The 19,288-nt window shown below is 47.3% G+C and overlaps 3 protein-coding genes across 3 annotated transcripts in view; 1 reads left to right on the top strand and 2 right to left on the bottom strand.

Annotated features, from left to right (window-relative positions):
* The window catches only part of LOC144497684 (class I histocompatibility antigen, F10 alpha chain-like), a 52,797-nt gene extending 51,292 nt beyond the window's left edge, over positions 1 to 1,505 (bottom strand). The window contains 1 exon segment of the mRNA XM_078219126.1: positions 1,475 to 1,505. Within this exon segment, the coding sequence (XP_078075252.1) occupies positions 1,475 to 1,505 (31 nt within the window).
* Positions 1 to 19,288, top strand: part of LOC144496924 (class I histocompatibility antigen, F10 alpha chain-like) — a 329,140-nt gene that overhangs the window by 258,879 nt on the left and 50,973 nt on the right. The gene's annotated exons all lie outside the window — the stretch shown is intronic.
* LOC144496931 (class I histocompatibility antigen, F10 alpha chain-like) lies at positions 1,175 to 14,016 on the bottom strand. The gene is made up of 8 exons (XM_078217552.1): positions 13,874 to 14,016; positions 13,311 to 13,571; positions 12,735 to 13,007; positions 11,919 to 12,182; positions 9,667 to 9,771; positions 9,059 to 9,091; positions 8,735 to 8,782; positions 1,175 to 2,635 (listed from the first exon to the last, which is right to left on the bottom strand). Exons 1-7 carry the CDS (start codon positions 13,935 to 13,937, stop codon positions 8,736 to 8,738), a joined length of 1,047 nt encoding a protein of 348 aa, XP_078073678.1. The 5' UTR covers positions 13,938 to 14,016; the 3' UTR covers positions 1,175 to 2,635; position 8,735.

Raw genomic sequence — 19,288 nt, 5'->3', positions numbered from 1 at the left:
TCACAGCACCAAGGACCCAGATTCGATTACAGCCTTAGCTAACTGTCAGTTTGGATAAGATGCACTTTTGGAGAATCAACATGGAGGTGATGAGCTAAATGGCCTCCTTCTGCACTGTAGGAATTCTGTGGATTCTATGTGATGTAAGAGGTGAACAAAATTCAGGCTTTGGCTGATATGTGGAAGATTACATTCACACCCACAAGTGCCAGACAATGGCCATCTCTAACATTCGTGAAGCTAACTATCTCACCTTGACATTTGGAGTTACAGAATTGTTCTGGTGTTGACAGAGGCTATTTAGCCCATTGTATGATAATTTTCAAGTTGAAGATGTTTGTATAAGTTTTGGAATTGAAACACAGTCTGTTGGAAATTCCGCCCTCTGTTGTTTCAATGTAACAATCTTCAATGTTTCCTTTTCTGTTATTTGTGAAACGCGGTTTTCCCTTAATTTCAACAACAGACATGAGTGAAGAAAGAAGATGTGATGGAATTTATTTTACCCCCTTTTTAAAGACACGTTTTTAATGTTGAAAAGATCCAGAGTGAAACTTGAAGTGATGTGAGAAAGAATTGTGTGGACAGATGTGTGCGTGTAAACTCCCTGTCAGTGAATGAGGAAAGGCTGTGTGAATGCTCTGCATTGCTGTTCCTTCAGACCAGCTCCAACTCTGATGTTTTTTCCTGAAAATGGTTAGGTCTAAAGGGGGAGAACAGTTTAAAAGTTTTTAAACTGGGAGCTTGTTGCCGCTACAATGAAACTCTGTTGAAACGGGTGAAACATGCGGGATTTCTAATCCAGATACAAATTCACATCTGTCAGAGTGGGGTCGTTTTTTTTAAGCTTTGATGGTGTAACTTCAAATTCAGGAGCTGAATTTAAGGCGATTGCTCATGGATTATTCTTGTGTTTAAAATCTTCATAAAAATCACCCTGGGGAACATTTGGCACGTTATCTTCTAATCCATTTTTCTCCAAGGTTTTTATTCGGAAGTATCCAGTTTGAAATGGTGAATCCACAAGACATGAAGAAATATCTTTGTTCTGCTGAAACCGCCATTACTCTGAGAACATTGTAACCCAGTCTCTTTTTAAAATCGCGGTGACAATGAATTTCTTCACCGAACGTGTTCTAATTTAGAATTAACCCATTCAGCTCCAAGCAGAATAAACCTTTTCTGTTGTTTTAATAAAACACACACACACAGGTAACAATTGTGTCCAATATTGCAAAGTGTAACTATATTTCCAACAGTGACAAGAATTGGAAACTTATCTGCAGCTCCAAATGTCAGATCGCGGTGACAGTTTGATACAAAGGCTCTGATATTTCAATGATGTTTGTTATTTCCCCAGACAGAGTGCTTGGGAAGAGGGGATGTGACATAAACACACTCACTAATGAATAACAGACATTAAAAGAAAAAATCAGGAAAGGGCAGAAGATATTGGAATTCATGAGTTCAATACATATGAGATTCGCACCCGATTTCTCACACATTGCGGCGCGAGGCTGAATCAAATACTTGAGTACATTTAAAACCTGTTATGAACAAAATGAGCGAGCCCGCGGCGCAATCATCTGGGCTCTCGTCTCTGTGGCCTCACGGGAGAGGTTCACTCCAGCGAGAATCACAACAGGGACCAGACCTGATGCCTCGCTCGTGGATCCAGATGCCATTGAAGCCACCCCGAGAGGTTGGGGGGAGTGCCTTGCGGACTGTGCCAGCCTGGTATCTTGGAAGTGCCCACCAGACAGTGGGAGTGGGAAGGGTGTGGAGCCTGATTATTTGGAGGGGGGCTCTACTGGGGTGGGACCAACCTGTGATGGGGGCGGGGGGGGCGGGGCGCTGCACGCTATGCATTTGCAATTTGGGGTGTGGGGGGGCTACTGCCACTAAGTATTTGCCATCAGTGAGAGAAGTAGCGGGGGCTACTGCATTGCGATCGGTGGTGGGATGGACAGGGAAAGTTGGTCCGAATTGGGGGGGGGGGGGGGTCACGGGGTTCAATCTGTCCCAGAGGCGCGGTTTTGTCTGTCCGGGCATGTAGGGTGTCGCGGGGTCAATTGATCCGACCATCAAGGGTTGCATTAGGCAGCTGGGGAGGTCCGTGTTTAGGCTATGGAGGTCTGGTGAAAGCAGCAGAGGCTGAGTGACAGGTCTCTCTGTCGCTCAGAGCAGAGGGACCTGCACATGCGCAATGGTGTCCTCTGCTGCTTTCAGGCAGCATTCTGGTTATTTAAGACCTGCCCCCTCCCCCCTACAAGGGTGAGAAACAAGTGCATAAGATCGTAGATTTGGATTCGCCTGAAAGACGGGTCAGAAACTCTCCCGCTTTCATGCTCTTTCTGGACAGAGAATTTTTTTTCATAAGATCGCCCTCTTGTGTCTGTGCAGAACAAACAGCTCAGATCGGAATAGCTCAGAAAGTGCAGCTCCAGATATAGCAATTACTTCCAAACCATCATCACAGTTCCATTTAAACGGAATCACAAATGTGGAGCTTGAATCAGTCGGTCGCTGTCACCTTGATGAAATCACATCTTCCCTCATTCTCTCATCCTCTCCTGCTGCTGTTCTTGGGAACTGGTGTTCCTGGATTACAAACCCTGGAATGCACTGGAGGGCACTGGGGATGAGAAAGAAAAACTGAGGCAAAGCCAGCAGAGCTGGAACACACCCAACAAAACCCATCAGACCTCCACAAAAAACAGCAGCAAAATCCATCAGACCCCTCACGCCTAATAATGCAGAAACCTGGAAGAGATACTGAGAGAGGAATACTGGGAAAGGAGAGGGGGCACGACAAAATACTGGCAAGAAAAATCAAGGAACCTCCAAGGATGTTCTATCAGTCCCTGAAGAGAAAAGGATAAGGAAAGAGTAAGGCCTGGTGGAGACCAATAAGATAGTCTGTGAGAGAGGAGGGAGAACGTGTTGAGGTTGTGAATAAATACATTGCCACTGTCTTTGGGAAACAGGGAGCAATGCTGACATTGCACTTAAAGAAGAAGTGTGTGAATTACTGCATCAGATAAACATTGTAAGAGATGATGTATTCAGGGATTTTATAACTTTGAAAGATGGTAAATCACCGGGTTAAAAGAAGCAAAGGAGGGAATTGCAGAGGCTCTGATCATCAGAATCATTCCTCCCGGGCTGCAGGAGTGTGGAAGAAGATTAAATGACTGCCAACATTATACCATGGATTGAAAAGAGAAGGGGCAATCTGAGTAATTATACACCAGTTAGTGTAACTTCGGCAGTGGGAACATTGTTGGAACCAATTATGAGGAACGGTACAAACCTTCATTGAGAAAGGCACAGATTAGTCGAGGAAAGTTAGCGTGGATTTAAGGGGAGCTCATCTCAAGCTTTCTGACTGAAAATTTGGAAGAGGTGAGAAGGAGGGTTGATGAGGGCAGTGAGGTGGACAAGGTCAACATGCATTTTAATAATGCTTTGGACAAGGTCCCACATGGCAGGCTGGTCAGAAATGTAAAACTCATCGAGATCCAAGAGACATTGACAAATCAGACCCCAAATTAGCTCAGTGGCAGGAAGCAAAGGGGTAAGGGGTTGATTGCGACTAGAATGATGTCCATGATGTGGAGATGCCGGCGTTGGACTGACCATCACTCATCTGACGAAGGAGCAGTTCTCCGAAAGCTCGTGATTCCGAATTGGATGTTAACCTGATGTTGTGAGACTTCTCAGACCTAAACAAGACTTCTTGTTACCAGTGGGGGTTCCACAGAACCCAGCACTCACACCCTCACTTTTTGTAGTTCATGTGAATCATTTAGATTCAAATGCAGCAGGAATGATAAAGAAGTTTACAGAGGTACAAATATTATCTGTGTGGGTGTCAGTGAAGAGGAAAGCTTCAGATTGCAGGAAGATAGAGATGGCCTGGGCAGTTGGGAAGAACATTGGAAAATGGAATTCAGTCCGGAGCAGTGAGGCGTGATGGATTTCGGGAGGATGAACAAGGCAAAGGGAATCCCTAATAACTGGGAGGATAATGAGTAATGTGGAGGAACAGAGGGATCCAGGAGTGCATGTCCACAGATTGGGAAAGTTTTCAGGACATGTTAATTACATGGTAAAGAAGGTACATAACATGCTTTTCTTTCATCAGTTGAGACAGACAGCAGAATGGCTTTGCTAGAATTGTAACAACACCAGACAGACGACAGCTGAAGCACTGTCTGAAAGGATGGTACAGGCAGAAACTCTCACCACATTGAATCAATTCTTGGACGTCGATATGAAGAGCTGTGATCGACAGAGCTACAGATCGAGTACAGGAGGTGAGATTAAGCAGGAGAGTTCTTCATGAACAGGAAGGGATATGATGGGCTGAATGGCCTCGCTCTCAGTCATAAATATTCTATCCTTCAACATTCCAACCACACACCAGCAGCAAATTCCATCAGACCTCCAAACACCAGCTAAACCCAGCAGACCCCAAACACGAGCAAAACCCATCAGACCAAGATTGGTGGCATGGTGGACAGTGAGGAAGGTTATCTCCAATTGCAGCGGGATCTTGATCAATTGGGCCAGTGGGCTGACAAATGGCAGATGGAGTTTAATTTAGACAACTGCGAGGTGATGCATTTTGGTAGATTGAACCAGGGCAGCAGTTACTCAGTTAATGGTCGGGCATTGGGGAGAGTTACAGAACAAAGAGATCTAGGGGTACATGTTCATAGCTCCTTGAAAGTGGAGTCACAGGTGGACAGAGTGGTGAAGAAGGCGTTCGGCATGCTTGGTTTCATTGGTCAGAACATTGAATACGGAGTTGGGACGTCTTGTTGAAGTTGTACAAGGAATTGGTAAGGCCACACTTGGAATGCTGTATGCAATTCTGGTGACCCTATTATAGAAAGGATATTATTAAACTAGAAAGAGTGCCGAAAAGATTTACTAGGATGGTACCGGGACTTGATGGATTGAGTTATGAGGAGGGGCTGAATAGACTGGGACTTTTTTCTCTGGAGTGTAGGAGGCTAAGGGGTGACCTTATAGAGGTCTATAAAATAATGAGGGGCATAGACAAGGTAGAGAGGCAATATCTTTTCCCAAAGGTCGGGGAGTCTAAAACTCGAGGGCATAGGTTTAAGGTGAGAGGGGAGAGATATAAAAGTGTCCAGGAGGTGCAATTTTTTCACACAGAGGATAGGGAGTGTCTGGAACAAGCTGCCAGAGATAGTAGTAGAGGCGGGTCCAATTTTATATTTTAAAAAGCATTTAGATAGTTACATGGGTACGATGCGCATAGAGGGATATGGGCCAAATGCGGGCAATTGGGATTAGTTTCGGGGTGTTTAAAAAAATATAAGGGCTGCATGGACAAGTTGGACCGAAGGGCCTGTTTCCATGCTGTAAACCTCTATGACTCTGTGACCACAAACACCAGCAAAACCCATCAGACCCCCAAACACCAGCAAAACCCATCAAACCCCCAAAACACCAGCTAAACGCACAAGAGCCCCAAACACCAGCAAAACCCATCAGACCCCCAAACACCAGCTAAACCCATCAGAGCCCCAAACACCAGCTAAACCCATCACAGCCCCAAACACCAGCAAAACCCATCAGATCCCCAAACACCAGCTAAACCCATCAGAGCCCCAAACACCAGCTAAACCCATCAGAGCCCCAAACACCCGCTGAACCCATCAGAGCCCCAAACACCAGTTAAACCCATCATAATTCCAAACACCAGCAAAAACCATCAGAGCCCCAAACACCAGCCAATCCCATCAGACCCCAAACACCAGCAAAATCCATCTGACCCCCAAACACCAGCAAAACCCATCGGAGCCCCAAACACCAGTCTTTTAAGGAACAGTTGTTAGGGCTACAGGACAGGCATGTGCCTGTAAAAAAGGATAGGAAGGGTAGGATTCGAGAACCGTGGATAACCAGGGAAATTGAGGGACTGGTCAAAAAGAAAAGAGAGGCGTATGTTAGGTCCAGGTAGCTAAAAACGGAGGGAGCTCTGGAGGAGTACAAAGAAAGTAGGAAAGAACTCAAACGGGGAATTATAAGGGCAAAAAGGGGTCACGAAATGTCCTTGGCAGACAGGATTAAGGAGAATCCCAAGGCATTTTATTCATACGTTAGGAACAAAAGGGTTGTCAGGAAAAAAATCGGACCTCTCAGGGACAAAAGTGGGGAATTATGCTTGGAGCCCAAAGAAGTAGGGGAGATCCTAAATGAATACTTTGCGTCGGTATTCACAAAGGAGAGGGATGTGTTGACTGGGAGTGTCTCGGAGCGGAATGTTGAACCGTTAGAGAAAATCTCCATTATAAGGGAGGAAGTGTGAGGTTTGTTGGAGAATATAAAGACAGACAAATCCCCAGGGCCTGATGGAATCTATCCAAGGCTGCTCAGGGAGACAAGAGATGAAATCGCTGGGCCTCTGACGAAAATCTTTGTCTCGTCACTGGACGCAGGTGAGGTCCCAGAGGATTGGAGGATAGCTAATGTGGTCCCATTATTTAAGAAGGGTAGGAAGGATAACTCGGGTAACTATAGGCCGGTGAGCTTGACGTCCGTGGTGGGGAAGTTGTTGGAGAAGATTCTTAGAGATAGTATGTATGCGCATTTAGAAAGGAATAAACTCATTAATGATAGTCAGCATGGTTTTGTGAGAGGGAGGTCATGCCTCACTAACCTGGTGGAGTTTTTTGAAGGAGTGACCAGAATGGTTGACGAGGGAAGGGCCGTGGATGTGGTCTATATGGACTTTAGTAAAGCGTTTTAAAAAATCCCTCATGATAGGCTGGTGAAAAAGGTTGGATCTCATGGGATAAAGGGGGCGGTGGCTAGATGGGTGGAGAACTGGCTTGGTCACAGAAGACAGAGGGTGGTAGTGGAAGGGTCTTTTTCTGGCTGGAGGCCTGTGACTAGTGGTGTTCGGCAGGGCTCTGTATTGGGACCTCTGCTGTTTGTGATTTATATAAACGATCTGGAAGAAGGTGTAACTGGGGTGATCAGTAAGTTTGCGGACGACACAAAGTTGGCAGGACTTGCAGATAGTGAGGAGCATTGTCAGAAGCAACAGAAGGATATAGATAGGCTGGAAATTTGGGCCAAGAAATGGCAGATGGAGTTCAATCCTGATGAATGCGAAGTGACGCATTTTGGTAGAAATAATGTAGGGAGGAGCTATACAATAAATGGCAGAACCATAAAGGGTGTAGATACGCAGAGGGACCTGGGTGTGCAAGTCCACAGATCCTTGAAGGTGACGTCACAGGTGGAGAAGGTGGTGAAGAAGGCATATGGCATGCTTGCCTTTATAGGACGGGGCATAGAGTATAAAAGTTGGCGTCTGATGTTGCAGATGTATAGAACGTTGGTTCGGCCACATTTGGAATACTGCGTCCCGTTCTGGTCGCCACACTACACTACCAGAAGGACGTGGAGGCTTTGGAGAGCCTGCAGAGGAGGTTTACCAGGATGTTGCCTGGTATGGAGGGGCTTAGTTATGAGGAGAGATTGGGTAAACTGGGGTTGTTCTCCCTGGAAAGACGGAGGATGAGGGGAGACTTAATAGAGGTGTATAAAATTATGAAAGGCATAGATAGGGTGAACGGTGGGAAGCTTTTCCCCAGGTCGGTGGTGACGTTCACGAGGGGTTATAGGTTCAAGGTGAAGGCAGGGGGGGAGGTTTAACACAGATATCAGAAGGACATATTTTACACAGAGGGTGGTGGGGGCCTGGAATGCGCTGCCAGGCAAGGTGGTGGAGGCGGACACACTGGGAATGTTTAAGACTTATCTAGATAGCCATATGAACGGAGTGGGAATGGAGGGATAGAAAAGAATGGTCGAGTTTGGACCAGGGAGCGGCACGGGCTTGGAGGGCCGAAGGGCCTGTTCCTGTGCTGTATTGCTCTTTATTCTTTCTTCTTAAAACCCATCAGACCCCCAAACACCAGCAAAACCCATCAGATCCCCAAACACCAGCAAAACCCATCAGATACCCAAACACCAGCAAAACCCATCAGACTCCTTAACATCAGTTAAACTCATCAGACCCCCAAACACCAGCTAAACCCATCAGATCCCCAAACACCAGCTAAACCCATCAGACTCCTTAACATCAGTTAAACCCATCAGACCCCCAAACACCAGCTAAACCCATCAGATCCCCAAACACCAGCTAAACCCATCAGACTCCTTAACATCAGTTAAACTCATCAGAGCCGCAAACACCAGCTAAACCCAATAGAGCACCAAACACCAGCTAAACCCATCAGACCACCAATCACCAGCTTAACTCCTAAACTCTACTGTACACCCCAAACATCCAGCTAATGATCAGACAAATCACAAAACACGACTAAAATAAAAACCTGTGGGAGCGGCACAGCTCAGTGACCAACTTCAGGGAAAAGTCTGGGAGTTACAAATTCCTTCAGGAAATTGAGCAGCTCAGAGGAGGCTGTCCAGGGTGAGATGTTTCCGGATGTCTCTACAGGTTAAAACACACAATGTCTCCACCCTCAGACTGTACAGGAACAGCCGTCTCCAGAAGGCCAGTCTCAAAGCTCAGTGTTGGATTGGATGAGCTGCTCTTTAGTGACTATAGAGTGAGAGACAGACACTGAGCTCACAGCCCACCCACCAGATTGTACAGCTAAATCCAGCGGGAATATCCCAGTTAGAAGGATCAGCTCCCAATATTTATCAACACAGTTCATACCTCAGGTACTTGTGGAGGATCTGGATGAGGAATCCCCATCATCAGAAGCTGTTAAAGGAAGAAGAGGTGTTAAAACATTGTTCAACATCAGAGAGACAGAGGCAGAGACTGTGGATATGATAATGAGAGAATGAGAGAGACATAGACAGACAGACACAGAGAAAGAGGTTCTCACACACCCATACTAACGGCGACACACAGAAGCCCACACACCCACACAGAAACGCACGATGCACGCACACGCACACGCACACACTATATTTGAAACAGAATGAACAATCATGTACACAGTTGCACAGGGACAATGTTTGATGATCAGCTTACTATTTGCAGGATTGTAGTTGCTCTTCCCTCTCCCTGTAAAACATGGAATGCTCAGTGAGAGACGAGACTGAGAGAAAATCAGAGACAGAGGCTGGAACTCTCACTCGCACTGAGCCCCTACAACACAACTCTGAACCCTCACTCCCACCACAACCAGAGACCCTCACTCCCACCCTGACCCTGGACCCTCACTCACACGCTGACCCTGGACCCACACTCCGGTTCCTGTCCCTAGACCCTCACTGTTACCTGAGCCCTCACTGATACGCTGAAGTCCTCATCCAATTTGTGGCCCTTCCCACAATTCTCAGACACTCCCCCTTTATCATGAGCCCCTTACTGTCCCTATCCCAACCCTGCAACTCTTCCACCCGCCCACCCACCCCCTCCCCACCCCCACACCAACCTGAGACCCACAGCCTGAGCCACCGCCACCCTGGAATACTCTCCCAGAATCCCTGCCCCCAGTGAGCTGTCATCCGGTGGCTCTGACATCCATCATTATGAAATGATTCGAAAGGCTAGTCATGGCACGAATCAATTCCAGCCTCCCGGACTGCCTGGATCCACTACAGTTCACCCACCGCTCTTTTCCCTCCAATTCCTACCTTTCTTGTTGTAGATGACGACAGCCACAATGATGAGAGCGATGAGCACGAGGACCCCGACCACAATCCCGACAGTAACAGCAACCTGGGAGCGAGACTTTGGTTCTGTTAGAGAGAGAGAATCAGAGAGACTGAGTGAATCAGGGAGAGGGAAAAGTGAGAATCAGAGTGAAATAGAATGTGAGCGAGTGGGAGAGAATGAGAGAGAGGATGAGCAACTAAGAGTGAGGAAGAGAGAGAATGAGAGACAGAGAAAGATCAGAGAGACAGAATGAGAGAGTGAATCAGAGAGAAAGAAAGAGAAATGTGGGAGTGAATCAGAGAGAGAGTGAATCAGGAAACACAGGATATACAACATAGAAAATGGCCTTTCAGCCCATCTATTGATGCTGGTGTTAATGTTCCACCTGAGGCTCCTCCCATTATTCCTCATCTAATTCGACCATTTTAACTCTATTCCCCTCTCCCTCATTTGCTTGTCTATCCTCCCCTTAAACTATACTGTTCAGTTCAGCCACTCCCTGTAGCAGCGAGCTCCACATTCTCATCACTCTTTGGGTGAAGAGGTTTCTCATGAATTCCCCATTGGGTTTCTTGTATTGATGGCCACTGGATATGCTCTTCCCACAAGAGGAACACTCTCGATGTGTCCGCTCTATAAAAAAAACTTCCCTAATTTTAAATCCTCGATTAAATCAACCCTCAGCCTTCTGTTTTCCCGAGAGCAGAGACCCAGCCGGTGAATCCTTTCCTGAGATGTCCACCCACTCATTTCTGGAATAATCTCTGTAAATCTTCTCGACACTCTCTCCCCTGACTCTATATCCTTTGTATGAAATGGTGACCGGAACTGCACTCGGTCTTTAAATGTGGTCTAACCAAGGTTTGATGCAGGTTTAGCAATAAAATCCCTACTTTACAATTCTATCCCTCGAGAAATCAACCCTGGTTTTCGATTGTATTTTGTTTATTGTCTAACCTGTAACTCTATGTTTACTGATTGGTGTATTTGTACATCAAGATCCCTTTGTTCCTCAACCCTCCCTATTCATCATTAACTGAAAAATACTTCACGTTTATCTGTGCTGAACTTTATTCACCAACTATTTGTTCAAGTTTATTCATGTCCTATTAATTTAATACACTTCTCCTCAATATCAAATAATTCCCCCAATTTGGTGTTATCTGCAAATTAAGAAATGGTATTTTTGATTCCAATATCCAAGTTATGGAGTGTAACTTGTGAACAGCGGTGATCCCAGCACTGATCCTTGTGGAACACTTTCTGTAACTCTGAAACACCCTTTACTCACACTCTCTGCTTTCTCTCCCAAAGTCAGTGAGTGATCCATTCTGTCACTCATCCCCTAACTCCACATGCTTTCACCTTGTCAATCAGTCCATCACGAACCCCCTTTTCTATTACATTAAAAAAATTATATGATATTATATCTATTACATTTCCATTGTCTATTCCCTCTGTTACATCCTCAAAAAATTCACTAAGTGGAGTAAAACAAGATTTTCCATTTCAAAATCCATGCTGAATATTCATTGTTATAGTATTTGATTCTAGATTTTCATGAATTGTCTCCAATAGAAGGAATTCCATTATTTCTCTGAATACTGATCTTAATCTGACTGAAGTAAACTTCCAGGATGCACTGGGTCCTGTCCTACTGTAATATTTGATATGATTTATTATTGTCACATGTATTGGGACACAGTGAAAAGCATTGTTTCTTGGAAACACCAGGCTCTCTCCATCCTCTGATATTCCACGGTGCCCAACCTCCTGTAATATCCCAGGATTCACCAGGCCCTGACAGGCTGCAATATCCCAGGATACACTGGGATGTGTCCTACGAGAATATCTCAGGATACACCACGGTCTGTACTACTGCAACATCCCAGGATTCACTGGGATGTGTCCTACGAGAGTATCTCAGGATACACCATGTTCTGAACTACTGCAATATCCCAGGATTCACTGGGCCCCACTATACTGCAATATCCCAGAATACCCCAGGCCCAGACCGACACTCGTGTCCAATGTTACACCAGGCCCAGTGCGATCCCAATATCCAATGATCCGCTGTATCATGTTGCACTGTGGAACCATGATATATAACGCATTGAATAATATTTATTTCCCTCTCTCGATATCCTGGGTTGACAGCTCAGCACTGACCCTCACTCCTGTGATCCTGGTCTGAGGCTGGGTCCTCTCTAACAGTGAGAAACAGTCTTACCGTAAATCACCACCAGTGTCTCCTTCATCCCGCTGTGTTCCACCCGACAGGAATATTCGGCCTGGTCCTCTGGATCAAACTCTACCCATTTCCGGATCTGGTAGGTGCTGTCGTGATTGGGTAAGATCCCACTGGACAGAGTCTCATCAATCACCACTCCGTCTCTCCACACATTCACCTCGATGGCCTGAGGGTAAAACCCGGTGACGGCACAGGACAGCCGGTTAGAATCACCCAGACGGGTAAAGGACACGACGGGGCCAACTGAGAGAGAAAGAAAGAGGAGTCAGTACAGGAACCTCGAGATAAGAGTCCCGGCATCACCCCCTTCACCAACTCTCACTCCCCCCTCACTCACCGACTCTCACTCCCCCCTCACTCACCGACTCTCACTCCCCCCTCACTCACCGACTCTCAATCCCCCCTCACTCACCGACTCTCGCTCCCCCCACCCTCGCCCCCCCACCCTCGCCCCCACCCGCTTCCCCCACCCTTGCCCACACCCGCCCGCCACCCTCGCCCACACCCGCTCCCCCCACACTCGCCCACACTCGCTCCCCCCACCCTCACCCACACTCGCTCCCCCCACCCTCGCTCACACTCACCCCCCCCCACACTCGCTCTCCCCACACTCGCTCCCCCCCTCACTCACCGACTCTCACTCCCCCCTCACTCACCGACTCTCACTCCCCTCTCACTCACTCCCCCCTCACTCACCGACTCACTCCCCCCTCACTCACCGACTCTCACTCCCCCCCTCACTCACCGACTCTCACTCCCCCCTCACTCACCGACTCTCACTCCCCCCTCACTCACAGACTCTCAATTCTCTCTGTCCATACTCCAGGTATTTTCTCAGCCACTCGATACACTCCACCTCCAGGTAATGTTTCCATTGCTGAATGTTGCCAGTCTGCCGGTTGCACCAGTTTTTGATGCTCTTCCCCCATGTGACCGGGGTCACCCACACCATGTGATCCTTGTCGAAGCTGAGAACATCATGTCCATCCCACCCGTACTGGCTGAATCCACTCATGGTCCCATCATCGCTCAGGTCACAGCCAGTCACTATCTGGCAGACATGGATCCCTGTGGATCAGAAACACAAACAGCCAATCAGAACCAGTCTCACTGGGCAATCTCATCCTAACAGCCAATCACCGTCAACTGCTCCCGCCCCTCGCCCCCGCACCCCCCACCTCCTCCACTCACACACAGCCAATCAGAGCCAGTCTCCCTGGAAACAATCCTTCCACACATTCACAGCCAATCACATTTCCTGTCACATCTCCAATCGCAGCCAATCAGCCTCTGGCTCTCGGTTCCTGATCCACTCTGGGTTTCTCCTCATTCCCACCTGGATCCCCTGGTGCTGGGAGAGTGAGCACTCACCTCCTGTCTGGTTGGTGTCGGACATGAGCAGTGGAAATGCACGTTTGAAACGCATCGCCCGCTCCTGTGCGAAGATCTTCTTCCGCTCCCAGGCTGCCCGACCCTCGCTCTCCACCATCCACTGCTCCCGGGGGATCAGCTCCCTCCGATCGCTGTCGTACACAACAAACTGGACACCGTCCACAGAACCGACAACCACAAACTCCGGGAAACCCGGGATCGGAGTCATTCCCGTGAAGAAATACCGGAGAGAGTGAGAGCCTGAAATAGAGAGAGAGAGAATTCAGGATAGACACCCTAAAAACACCAACACCCTCACACACACACACACACACACACACACAGAGATCAGGGCATGAACCCCAAACACTGATTCCAAACCGAGAGCAAGACCTCCACCCAGCCTGGCATTGCCTCTCTCACACCCCATCACTCACTGACCCAGGGTTAACGCCCCAGTACCCAGCCTGGCATTGCCCCTCTCACATCCCATCACTCACTGACCCAGGGTTAATGCCCCATTACCCAGCCTGGCATTGCCCCTCTCACACCCCATCACTCACCTGCAGACACCTCTCCACACAGAAGGACCAGCTCTATCAGTCCAATCATTGCTGCTTCCCTCATGTTGGGGGAAACATTTGGAGGAAACTCTTTTTCAAAGAAAGGTGATCTTCTCAACTCACTCCTTCTGTCTTTCCCTGTTGACACTGAGCCTCAATCTGATTGGACACAAAATAGGATTTAAACCAATCAGAATAAAGAGATTCAGTGAGTCATCAGTCTCCGGCAGAATAGACACAAACAGGTTGAGAAACTGCCTCAATGAGAACTGTCCAATCAGATAAACTCTGTGGGAAAAAAACCCCTTTCATTTAACCTCCTTTTATTATTCTGGTGATCAGAACCCTCTCCAAGACCAATCTCCCCTTCCTGAGGTGCGGTGTCCAGAACTGAACACAGTTACTCCAGACAGGCTCTGAACAAAGACTCTGTGAAACTGAAGCTTCACTTCCATCACTTTGTCTCCCATCCAGACACAATCAATGTTCCATTAGACAGGTTGGTGAAATGGGCAGACACAGGGCAGGTGAAATACAATCCAGTGAGGTATTTGAAGTGATGCAGTTTGAACAGAAGAATGGACAGAGGGAATGTAAACTGAATGGTACAGTTATAAAGGGATTGCAGGAACAGAGAGACCTGAGTGAGTATGAGGCTGGCAGGAAGGTGTGATGAGACTGTGAAAGAAGCATCTGGACCCCATTGCTTTATAAATAGAGGCACAGAGTACAAAAGCAAGGAGGTCACGCTGAACATTGATAAAATATTGATTAGATCCCAGCTGGAGAATTGACCCCACCTCTGGTCATACTGTTTTAGGAGGAATATCAACGTATTAGAGAGGGTGCAGAGGAGATTTGCTGGAATATTATTGGAGATAAGGGACTTCTGAATGACACTGGGACAATTCAATGTGTTGGGAAACGCATATCTTTCATAAAACATGGAAACATATTGCACTGTCCGGATAGTTGATACTGACTTGGAGTTTTTTTCTCAAAAGAGGGCCATAAATACTCCTTGGACTGAGAGCCAGCCTGCCTTCACCTGACCTGTATGGTACTTGAGGAAGAGTTGTTTGCTAGTTTTGAACTGGATTCACTTTAATTGCTGGGTAATAAAACTGAAAAGCAAAGTCTCGTGGTGTTCTGGAAATCACACGGCAGGGAGAAACTTTAAGTTTTGAAACTGCTGGTTTGAATTGAATTGGGGTGCCATGATGGCACAGCGGTCAGCACTGCTCCCTCACCGTGCCAGGGACCCAGACTCAATTCCACCTTTGGGTGACTGATTGTGTCTGCATGGGTTTCCTCTGGGTTCTCTGGTTTCCTCCCACAGTCCAAAGATGTGCTGGTTAGGTGGATTAGCGATGCTAAATTGCCCCTTAATGTCAGGGGGTTTAACAGGGTATATATGTTGGGTGACAGGAATAGGGCCTGGATGGGATTGTTGTTGGTGCAGGTTCAATGGGCTGAATGGCCTCTTCTGCACTGTAGCCATTCCACGAGTCTCTCTGGGCAAAAAGTTGGAAAATGAAGGCAACGCAACCTGATTCTCTCTCTGCCTTGCCTCAAGTTGTGTCTGGTTCACAACCTGCTGCCAGAGAATCCTCATCTGAGTGTAACCTCTCTGCATTTTGGACCTGCAAGACTGAAACAGGAAGAATTGGTCCATAGAAACACAGAAACATAGAAGATAGGAGCAGGAGGAGGCCATTTGACCTTTCGAGTCTGCTCCGCCATTCATTACAATCATGCTGATCATCCAATTCAATAGCCGAATCCTGCTTTTTCTCCATAACCTTTGATCCCATTCGCCCCAAGTGCTTTATCCAGTTGCCTCTTGAATACATTCAATGTTTTGGCATCAGCTACTTCCTGTGGTAATGAATTCCACAGGCTCACCACACTTTGGGTGAAGAAATGTCTCCTCACCTCCATCCTAAATGATGCACCCTGAATCCTCAGGCTGTGATCCCTGGTTTGGGACTCCCCCACCATTGGGAATATCCTCCCTGCACTTACCCTTTCTAGTCCTGTTAGAATTTTATAAGTCTCTATGAGATCCCCCCTCATTCGTCTGAACTCCAGCGAACTCCATTGGGAATATCCTCCCTGCACTTACCCTTTCTAGTCCTGTTAGAATTTTATACGTCTCTATGAGATCCCCCCTCATTCGTCTGAACTCCAGCGAAAACAATCCTAACCTAGTCAATCTCTTCTCATACATCAGTCCCGCCATCCCCGGAATCAGCCTGGTAAACTTTTGCTGCACTCCCTCGAGAGCAAGAACATCCTTCCTCAGAAAAGGAGACCAAAACTGCACACAATATTCGAGGTGTGGCCTCACCAAGGCCCTGTTTACTTGCAACAATAATGTGGAGATGCCGGCGTTGGACTGGGGTAAACACAATAAGAGTTTTAACGACACCAGGTTAAAGTCCAACATGTTTATTTGGTAGCAAATGCCATTAGCTTTCGGAGCGCTGCTCCTTCGTCAGATGGAGTGGAAATCTGCTCTCAAACAGGGCATACAGAGACACAAAATCAAGTTACAGAATACTGATTAGAATGCGAATCTCTACAGCCAACCAGGTCTTAAAGATACAGACAATGTGAGTGGAGGGAGCATTAAGCACAGGTTAAAGAGATGTGTATTGTCTCCAGACAGGACAACCAGTGAGATTCTGCAAGTCCAGGAGGCAAGCTGTGGGGGTTACTGATAGTGTGACATAAACCCAACATCCCGGTTTAGGCCGTCCTCATGTGTGCGGAACTTGGCTCTCAGTTTCTGCTCAGCGACTCTGCGCTGTCGTGTGTCGTGAAGGCCGCCTTGGAGAATGCTTACCCGAACATCAGAGGCTGAATGCCCGTGACCGCTGAAGTGCTCCCCAACAGGAAGACAACAGTCTTGCCTGGTGATTGTCAAGCGGTGTTCATTCATCCGTTGTCGTAGCGCCTGCATGGTTTCTCCAATGTACCATGCCTCAGGACATCCTTTCCTGCAGCGTATCAGGTAGACAACGTTGGCCAAGTTGCAAGAGTATGTACCGTGTACCTGGTGGATGGTGTTCTCACGTGAGATGATGGCATCCGTGTCGATGATCCGGCACGTCTTGCAGAGGTTGCTGTGGCAGGGTTGTGTGGTGTCATGGTCACTGTTCTCCTGAAGGCTGGGTAGTTTGCTGCGGACAATGATCTGTTTGAGGTTGTGCGGTTGTTTGAAGGCAAGAAGTGGGGGTGTGGGGATGGCCTTGGCGAGATGTTCATCTTCATCAATGACATGTTGAATGCTCCGGAGGAGATGCCGTAGCTTCTCCGCTCCGGGAAAGTACTGGACGACGAAGGGTATTCTGTCCACCGTGTCGCGTGTTTGTCTTCTGAGGAGGTCGGTGCGGTTTTTTGCTGTGGCGCGTCGGAAATGTTGATCAATGAGTCGAGCGCCATATCCTGTTCTTATGAGGGCATCTTTCAGCGTCTGGAGGAGGATCGCAACAGACACCTAAAAGCTAATGGCATTTGCCATCAAATAAACCTGTTGGACCTTCACCTGGTGTTGTTAAAATTCTGACTGTGTTTACCCCTGTCCAACGTCGGCATCTCCACATCATTGTTGCAAGTAAACAAAGACCAAAACTGCACACAATACCCTAGGTGTGGCCTCACCAAGGCCCTGTTTAATTGCAACAACACATCCTTGCCCCTGCACTCAAAACCTCTCGCAGTGAAGGCGAACATGCCATTTGCCTTCTTTACCGCCTGCTGCACCTGCGTGCCTACCTTCAGTGACTGATGCACAAGGACACCCAAGTCCTACTGCACACTCCCTTCTCCCAATTTACACCATTCAGATAGTAATCTGCCTTTTTTTTGCTTCCAAAGTGAATAACCTCACATTTATGCAAATTATACTGCATCGGCCATCAATTTGCCCACTCACTCAACCTGTCCAGATCATTCTGCATCCCGGTCACAGTTCTGCACTGATAGCATCCCTCTCAGTGTGTGAGCGCTGTGCTTTACTGATACTGTCCCTCTCAGTGTGTGAGCTGTGTCCATTACTGATACTGTCCCTCTCAGTGTGTGAGCTGTGTCCTGTTCTGATACTGTCCCTCTCAGTGTGTGAGCTGTGTCCTGTACTGATACTGTCCCTCTCAGTGTGTGAGCTGTGTCCTGTACTTATATTAAACCTTGTACCATTGAAGCAATCACGATAAAAATAGGTCTCAGCTTGCCGAGCCTTGTTTGAGAAGTTAGTGTTTGTTCAGGAAGGAAGTGATTTGAGAAAGTGGACAGTTGATCGAGCAGAGTTAAATTGAAAGGTCAAATGGTGCACAAAGAAACAGTATTTGGTGATTGGATGCTTGGATCAGAGTAGGGAAATTGGAATGTTTGGGAGAAAATCGACGGGAAGAAACAAATAGTGAGAGATCACGGAGATGTGAGGCCAAAGATTAGATTATTGAATCAGGATGAAGAAATGGATCTCGCTGCTTTTCAGAAATGGGCTGTTGATGTCTGGTTGGTGGAATATCAGAAGCAGGTTAGAAAAAAGCAATTAAAGAAACTCACAGTAAAGTTTAAAATACTGTGTGAACAACCGGGTTGTTTATGTTCAGAGATATCCTGATTTGTAAACAAACAACTGTTCCTTTTACTTTATGAATATGTCTCCGTTCTGTGCACAGATCTAAAGGATGTGAAGCAACCTGTGTCCAAGTGGGTGACACGCTGGCACAGTGGTTAGCGCTGCTGCCTCACAGTACCAGGGACGCGGGTTCAATTCCGGCCTTGGCCAACTTTCAGTTTGGATAAGATGCTCTTTCATGAGAATAGGAATATATGCCAAGAAAATTACAGCACAGGAACAGGCCCTTCGGCCCTCCAAGCCTGCACCAACCATGCTGCCTAACTTAACTAAAACCCCCTACTCTTCCGGGAAACATATCCCTCTATTCCCATCCTATTCATGTACTTGTCAAGATGCCCCTTAAAAGTCACTGCCATACCCGCTTCCACTCCCTCCCCCCGGCCACGAATTCCAGGCACCCACTACTCTTTGTTTTTAAAAAAAATCTGCCTTGTACATCTCCTTTAAACCTTGCCCCTCGCACCTTAAACCTGTGCCCCCTAGTAATTGACTCTTCCACCCTGGGAAAAAACTTCTGACTATCCACTCTGTCCGTGCCCCTCATAATCTTGTCGACTTCTATCAGGCCTCCCCTCAACCTCCGTCGCTCCAGTGAGAACAAACCAAATTTCTCCAACCTCTCCCCATAGCTAATGCCCTCCATACCAGGCAACATCCTGGTAAATATTTTCTGTACTCTCTCCAAAGTCTCCACATCCTTCTGGTAGTGTGGCGACCAGAATGGAACACGATATTCCAAGAGCCAATTAAGGTAAGCATGCCAT

The sequence above is a fragment of the Mustelus asterias genome, chromosome 8 (assembly GCF_964213995.1).
Source record: "Mustelus asterias chromosome 8, sMusAst1.hap1.1, whole genome shotgun sequence".
NCBI lineage: Eukaryota > Metazoa > Chordata > Chondrichthyes > Carcharhiniformes > Triakidae > Mustelus > Mustelus asterias.
This window is presented reverse-complemented; position numbering and strand designations above follow the sequence as displayed.